This window comes from Ailuropoda melanoleuca, unplaced genomic scaffold (genome assembly GCF_002007445.2).
Source record: "Ailuropoda melanoleuca isolate Jingjing unplaced genomic scaffold, ASM200744v2 unplaced-scaffold4833, whole genome shotgun sequence".
Classification (NCBI taxonomy): Eukaryota; Metazoa; Chordata; class Mammalia; order Carnivora; family Ursidae; genus Ailuropoda; species Ailuropoda melanoleuca.
In genome coordinates this window covers 7,150-14,606 of record NW_023220870.1, presented here as the reverse complement: position 1 = coordinate 14,606, position 7,457 = coordinate 7,150, and the positions used below count along the sequence as shown (strand labels likewise).

Below are 7,457 nucleotides of genomic sequence, written 5' to 3'. Positions count from 1 at the left end.
TAATACAGTTCCAGTATTTCTAACTGAAATTACAATTAAGAATAAAGTATATAGATGGAACCAGAGGGTATTATGCTAAGCAAAACAAGTCATCAGAGAAAGACAATTATTGTACGATCTCACTGATACATGGAATTTAAGAAACAAAAAGAGGATCATAGGGGAAGAGAGGAAAAAATAAAACAAGACGAAACCAGAGAGGGAGACAAATCATAAGACACTCTTTTTTTTTTAAAAGATTTTATTTGTTAATTTCACAGAGAGAGAAAGAACACGAGCAGGAGGAGTGGGAGTGACCTGAGCGAAGGCAGATACTTCACAGCTGAGCCACCCAGGCGCCCCCATAAGACACTCTTAATCAGGGGAAACAAACTGAGGGTTGCTGGAGGGGAGGGAGGTGGGAGAATGCGGTAACCAGGTGACAGACATTAAGGAGGACATATGTTGTAATGAGTACTGGGTATTATATAAGACTGATGAATCACTGACCTCTACCTCTGAAACCAATAATACATTACATATTAATTAATTGAATTTACATTAAAAATGAAATTAAAAAAAAAGAATAAAGTATATAAGTGTAAAGTACATATTGGATTTCCAACACTTGCATGAAAAAATGTAAATTATCATCTGTTTTTATATTGATTACATGTTAAAGTTATATTTTGGATATATTGGGTTAAATAAAATGTTACTAAAATTAATTTCATCTATGTTTTTGTTTTTTGTATATGGCTAAAAGAAAACTTTAAATCACCTAGCTTATTTTATTTTATTAAAGATTTTATTTATTTATGTGACAGGGAGACAGCCAGCGAGAGAGGGAACAGAAGCAGGGGGAGTGGGAGAGAAAGAAGCAGGCTCCCAGCGTAGGAGCCCGATGTGGGAATACCGGGATCACGCCCTGAGCTGCAGGCAGACGCTTAACGACTGCGCTACCCAGGCGCCCCCACCTAGCTTATTTTAAATTACATGGCTAATTACAGAGTTAGCATTATGTTGGACAGCACAGCTCCAAATATCTCCTCAGCTAATCAAAAGCATAAATTTAACAAAGCTTCCAGGTAAAGGCTTACAAAATTTCCGGTTAAAGTTTTTGAGGGAGTTGGGAGGAAATACAAACATCAAATTGGTATTTTTAAAAGATAACTGTGTAAGATGCCGAAGCTGGACTGGAATTTAAGGCGAGTGGCTGGAGTATTGGGTAAAATGGGAGGCTACTGCAGTAAACCAGGCAGAAAAGTGATGGTACTGGTTTGGGCTAGAATGGAGGTGGTGAGATGAAGAGAAGCTACATCTGAGAGACACTCGGGATGTAAAAGTGACAAAGTTTAAAAATTTATTTAATCAGATCATCTGATTGAATCAAAACATTGACTACAGTTTAATCATGTTCTACAATGAAAACAGTAATTAAAATGTATTTAATCAAATTCTATAATTTATTCAAAACACTGATGACAGGTTTAATCAAATTTTTCAACAATTTTATTAAAATCACAAATCTAGCAGATTCTCATATCCTAAGAACGGAAAATACACACACACGCACACACACACCGGAACTATCACAAGGTTACAGAATTCATTGTAACATTTATATTTAAACTGATCAGAAAGGTAGCACAGGTGTGACTTGCGCCTTGTATCTGCTAAAGGAGGAGGGGCTGAGGAATGAATGATTGAATTATTCACCGCAATCTGGAGCAGAAGACAGTGGCCCAGCCCGGGGCGCGGAGGCGGAGTCCCGGTCGGACATGACTGCCAGAATTGGCCGGAGGTCCCACGTCCGTCAGTGGCCAGGCCCCGAACCCTCGCCTCATTCGTCGCCCCGCCCACCCCGGGTCGGACGGCTACGCCTTCAGCGTTTTTATTCCGGTTGCGCCAGCGCGGGTCTGATTCAAAATCCGCAGACCCACCGAGGATCTGACCCGCTAACGAAAACCTCCACGCCGTCGTCCCACAGTCAAGGAGACCCCGGAGTCAAGGAGACCCCGGAGCCACAGGCTGAACCGGCCATCTGACAGACCCTCCCTCCGGGAATGCTTCCGGGGCAGGGGGCGGGGCTGACGGAAGTGGCCGGACGCCGTCTGCTGTTCGTTGTTTAAGCGGCTGACGGGAAGGAGAAGCCCGAGCTCCGGCGGCGCCGCCGTGGGGCGACAGTCACGACCTGAGCCGGGGCTGCTGCTAGCCTCTGGACGAGCCACAAGCCAGGAGTACCGGCCGCAGAGCGGAGGGGCGAGACGCCCGCTCGCCTTCTGATCTCATCATGTCGCGGGGCTCCATCGAGATTCCCCTCCGGGACACTGACGAGGTAAGTGTCGAGTATGGGGGAAGGTGGGGACTGTGAACTTGGACGATCCCCACCTTCCCCCTTCTTTTCACTTCGCCTCCAAAGCGAGAGTACCTTCTCCCCCAGGATTCCAGGTCGAAATCCCCGACCGAAGCCGCAATCACCTCCTACCCCAGCTCCTCCCCCTTTTCAGGCTAGCAACATCACGTCCCCGCAGCCTCGGGGCCACCCCGAGGAGTTCGTAAAAGTTCCTTTCCTACCTGTTGGTATGTGACAGCGCTCTGCTCTTCCTAATTTGTCGGGCGCAGGGGTGTGAGAGTGCGCAAAATTGTAAGGCGCCTCAAGGTAAAAGGTGGGCGCTGATGTCACCGTGGTCTGCTGCTCAAACTATCTTTCCCTGAGAATACATAGGATGTCGCCCTTTATCCCTTAGAAACTCGAGCCTGTCGTGGTGCACTGTGTCCGCCACACACGGCTCCAACGGCGAAATGGAGACCCCGAGATCTACCCGCCACGGTGTGCCGACAGAATTAACCCTCTCCCCCTTCGGTTCGCCTCAGCATGGGTACCTTGTAGCTTGTCTGAGTAAAGCCCTCAGCATTGATGTTGTCTATATCCAGTATATCTCATACTCTCATTTTTGTTTGAGATAAAATATTGAGATATAACTGACTTAGCATAAAATCCGGTGGTTTTCAGTAGTATTGTTGTAAAGTTGTGTGACCACCACCATCTATCTAATTCCAGAACATTTGCCCACTGTTAATTTTTGTGCCCACATTCAGGAGTGTGTGTGACACACAAATGCTGCCTCCCTGATGGATGTGTCCAGTGCCATTCAACTTCGCATTGCCTCTAGGATTGTGCTTCTCAAGTAGTCAGGCCTATGGCATCAGAGTCTCAGGGGTGCTTGTCCGCACTTCACCTGGATTATATGTTAGGCAGGGTTTTGTTTTGTTCTTCCTGAGTAAGCAACACTTTTGTAACATTTTATAGTTCTGGTGAATTTGAAGACATCTAGCAGTATTTGTTGGCTTCTCCATGCTTTTACCTTAATATTTTCATATGCCCTATTTGACATGTGTGCCTTAAATATGTCTTAACATATATACTTGCTCAGCTTTATGGCAAGTGAACACAAACCCTATGTATATCCATATTGATGTATATTCTGAAAAGCAGAAAAGAAGAAATGTGAATTTGAAGAAATAAGAGTCAAAACCTGCATTTTGTGTTTTAGGTCATTGAACTTGACTTCGATCAGTTACCGGAGGGAGATGAAGTTATCAGTATTCTGAAACAGGAACACACACAACTGCACATATGGATTGCTTTGGCGGTCAGTGTTTATGTAACAAATATTTTTTATATGTTGACTGGGAAAAATATTTGGTTTCTATTTTCAGATATAGTAATAGCCAGCTTGGGAGCAGGATAAGTAAATTGTACCATATGTATGGAAGTTAATTGTATTACCATTTATAGAATAAGAAGGCTAGTTTCCTAAATGATATACTACTCCACTGGTAAATTAGTATATGTTGGTAAAAGCAAAATTCATTTAAGTTAAATAGTACTCTGTACTGTGTATTTAATTATTTATTAATTACTCAGTGAAGACTAGCTTATGATTTGTAGATAATCTGAGAAAAGGCAAGGTGCCACCATGTAAACATTGTTTCTTAACATTGTTTTCCCATAAGATAGTGTAGAAGGTGATTCTATTCCAGGCTAACTCACAAAATCCCTTTGGATGAAGTTTATCTCGGGCTTGTTTTTTGTCCTGTTCGGTCCCTTCCATAACGTAAACCCTACTGGAGATTCTCAGGAGAATCACCTCAGCATAAAGTTCTAACACCCTTCACTCTCCCCAGCACCAACTGCCTAATGTTTCCTTTTCATGAGGACATCATAATACATTATTCTGGTACTGTAATATAGGATATACTAAAATCATTTTTTTTTAAGCAAGTGTGCCTGGGTCCCTTTTGTGTAAAGATACATAGGAGGCTCCTTCTATTATCTTGAAAGGAGAAGTTGATCTACAGTTGGGCTTATATCCAGTGCTCAAGCCTAACTGCTAAGAATTTATTAGATAAGGATTTGCAGAGAAATAGTTTTAGTGACAATAGTGCCTTTCTGAAGTGTGAAGTTTTCCTGGTCTATGGAGAACCAGCCACTAATGCTTGTCACACAGTTTTTAAAGCTGGAGGGGAATTTAGATTTTTTTTAGTACAAATGCCTCCTTGAGCAGCACTTACAGGAAAAATGGGGGATTGAAGGGTTAGTTTGGCACCTGTGGTAAGATTGATGAAACACTGTGGGCTGTAGAGTGTTACAGAGAAAAGAGTATATAGGCTTTGGGATTAGAGAGGCCTTTGTTCACATTCGCACTTGGCTGCTAACTAGCTGTGTGACCTTAGACAAATGATTACCTTCTCATCTAAAATGTGGGGATGTTAGCATTTATTTTAAGGGTGATTATACAGATTAAAAGTAAGTATATAAAGCTCCTGGCATAATCTGTGGTCCACGGTAGGTGGGTAATAAATGATGGATCTTCCTTTTAGTATTATTGAATGAGACAGATGGCCAGGGATGTTATCCAGCAGGCCCAAAGTCATGGATAATTTTGATAGATCTAGAACCAGAACCTAAGTTTTCTGTTTAGAATTCTATATCCCCCTCATTATTGCTTTTTCTCTTGGGCTCTGATTTAGTTTGAAATCAACTATTGCTAGGTAAGTAGTAATTTGGAAACATATGGTGATTATCACTTTTTTAACAACTTTATTAGGCATAATTCACCTACAATAAGCTGCACATATTTGACATGTACCATTTGAGAAGTTTTAGCATATTTCACACCTGTGAAATCATCACTACATTCAAGATAATGAATATATCCATCACCCCCAAAACCTTCCTCCAAACTCTTCCCCACACCCCATAGTGCTCAGCCAATCCTTGATCTGCTTTTTGTTTCTAAAGATTGCATGTTCTACAGTTTTTATACAGATGGAATCATTACAGTATGTACTCTTTTTGGTCTGGCTTCTCTCACACAGCATATTATCTTGAGACTTATCCACATTGTAGCATGTATCAGTGGTTCTTTTTTCTGCCGAGCAGCAGCCGTTGTACAGATAGACCACAGCTTGTTTGTCCATTCACCTGTTGATCAACAATTGAGTTGTTTCCAGTTTTTGGCTGTTACAAACAGGGTTGCTATAAATGTTTGTGTGTAGCTGTTTGCATAGACATATGCTTTAATAATTCTAATTTGATTCTTTACCTTTTAGCTGGAATATTACAAGCAAGGAAAAACAGAAGAGTTTGTAAAGTTGTTGGAAGCAGCACGTATAGATGGCAATTTGGACTATAGAGACCATGAGAAAGACCAGATGACTTGCTTGGATACATTGGCAGCCTATTATGTACAACAGGCTCGGAAGGAAAAGAATAAGGACAATAAGAAAGATCTTATTACACAGGCAACCCTGTTGTATACCATGGCTGATAAAATTATTATGTATGATTAGGTAAATAAGTCAGATTTCTTTGAATTCATGAAAGAGGAAAGAATACCACATGAGAGTAAAATGTGTGTGTGATAGGCAATGGAATTTTTTTTTTTTTGGAAAGAATTTTTCTTAAAATAACATGGTTGATAATAAAAATATCAAAAGAAGAACTCCCTGTTAAAATTGGAATTTCTTTGGTTGTTGTACTGTTGAAGTAATGTGGGCAAATTTAGCATATATAAAACTTATCCACAGGTTGAGTCAGTAATTCCATCATCTCCGGGTGAATTTCAAGCATATTTTTTAAAATTTTTTATTTAAATTTGATTTAATTAACATGTACTGTATTATTAGTTTCAGAGGTAGAGTTTAGTGTTTCATCAGTTGCATATAATACCCAGTGCTCATTACATCAAGTGCCCTCCTTAATGCCCATCCCCCCACCAATCTCCCCTCCAGCAACCCTCAGTTGTTTGTTTCCTGTGATTAAGAGTCTCTGTGATTTGCCTCCCTCTCTGTTTTCATTTTATTTTATTTTTCCTTCCCTTCGCCTGTGTTTGTCTGATTTGTTTCTTAAATTCCACATATATGGGGCTNTTTACCTCTTCTAATACAGATACTATCTTGTGATAGCCTTGGAATACTTGCCATAGGGTCACCTGGGTGGCTCAGTCGTTAAGCATCTGCCTTTGGCTCAGGGCGTGATCCTGGCGTTCTGGGATCAAGCCCCACATCTGGCTCCTACCCTGGGAGCCTGCTTCTTCCTCTCCCACTCCCCCTGCTTGTGTTCCCTCTCTTACTAGCTGTCTCTCTCTCTGTCAAATAAATAAATAAAATCTTTAAAAAAAAAATTCCACATATGAGTAAAATCGTGGTATTTGTCTTTCTCATTTCGCTTAGCATGATACTCTCTGGTTCCGTCCATGTCGTTGCAAATGGCAATATTTAATTCTTTTTGGTGGCTAAGTAATACTCCATTGTATATATATACACCACATCTTTCTCCATTCATCTGTCGATGGACATCTGGGCTTCATATTTTGGCTATTGTGGAAGAATGAACTTTTCTTTTTGTCATTGTTCCTGGCACAGAAGACTTGCATTTCTGGATAATTTCTTGATTTGTAATTAAGAATTGCCCATTGGTAGTTTTTAAACACGTTACAGTTGATAGAGGAATTTATGTGATCCTCTACCTCCTTTCTATATGGTTTTCATTTCAGTTTTACACTTTCATGTTAAATTGTGTTTGCTCCTTGGTAAAGTCAGGTCTAAGATGATATATTACTTTTTCAGAACCATTTGTTGGGAAGAGCCTGCTTCTGCCTACTTGAAGGTGACAAAATGGATCAGGCTGATGCGCAGTTTCATTTTGTACTCAACCAGTCTCCAAATAATATCCCAGCCCTTCTTGGTAAGTCATTTTTGGCAACCATCTTAGGAAACTATCTTTCATCATATGCCTGTAATATGTTTCTTTGACTGGGCTGGACAGCAATGTAGAAGAGCTTTACTTTATAAAAATGAAACTATCTGCAATAGATCATTGTTTCTTTTGAAGTTACAATCACAGACCTGTACCCCTGAAACAAATAATACATTATATGTTAATTAATTGAATTTAAATTTAAAAAAAA

At 40.6% G+C, this 7,457-nt stretch overlaps 1 protein-coding gene across 1 annotated transcript; it reads left to right on the top strand.

The window, feature by feature from the left end:
* The first annotated feature begins 2,057 nt into the window (after positions 1-2,057).
* LOC117799371 (RNA polymerase-associated protein CTR9 homolog) lies at positions 2,058-7,380 on the top strand. The gene is made up of 4 exons (XM_034651849.1): positions 2,058-2,317; positions 3,537-3,635; positions 5,599-5,838; positions 7,117-7,380. The coding sequence occupies exons 1-3, from the start codon at positions 2,273-2,275 to the stop codon at positions 5,836-5,838; spliced, it is 384 nt and encodes a 127-aa protein (XP_034507740.1). The 5' UTR covers positions 2,058-2,272; the 3' UTR covers positions 7,117-7,380.
* The last annotated feature ends 77 nt before the right edge of the window (positions 7,381-7,457 follow it).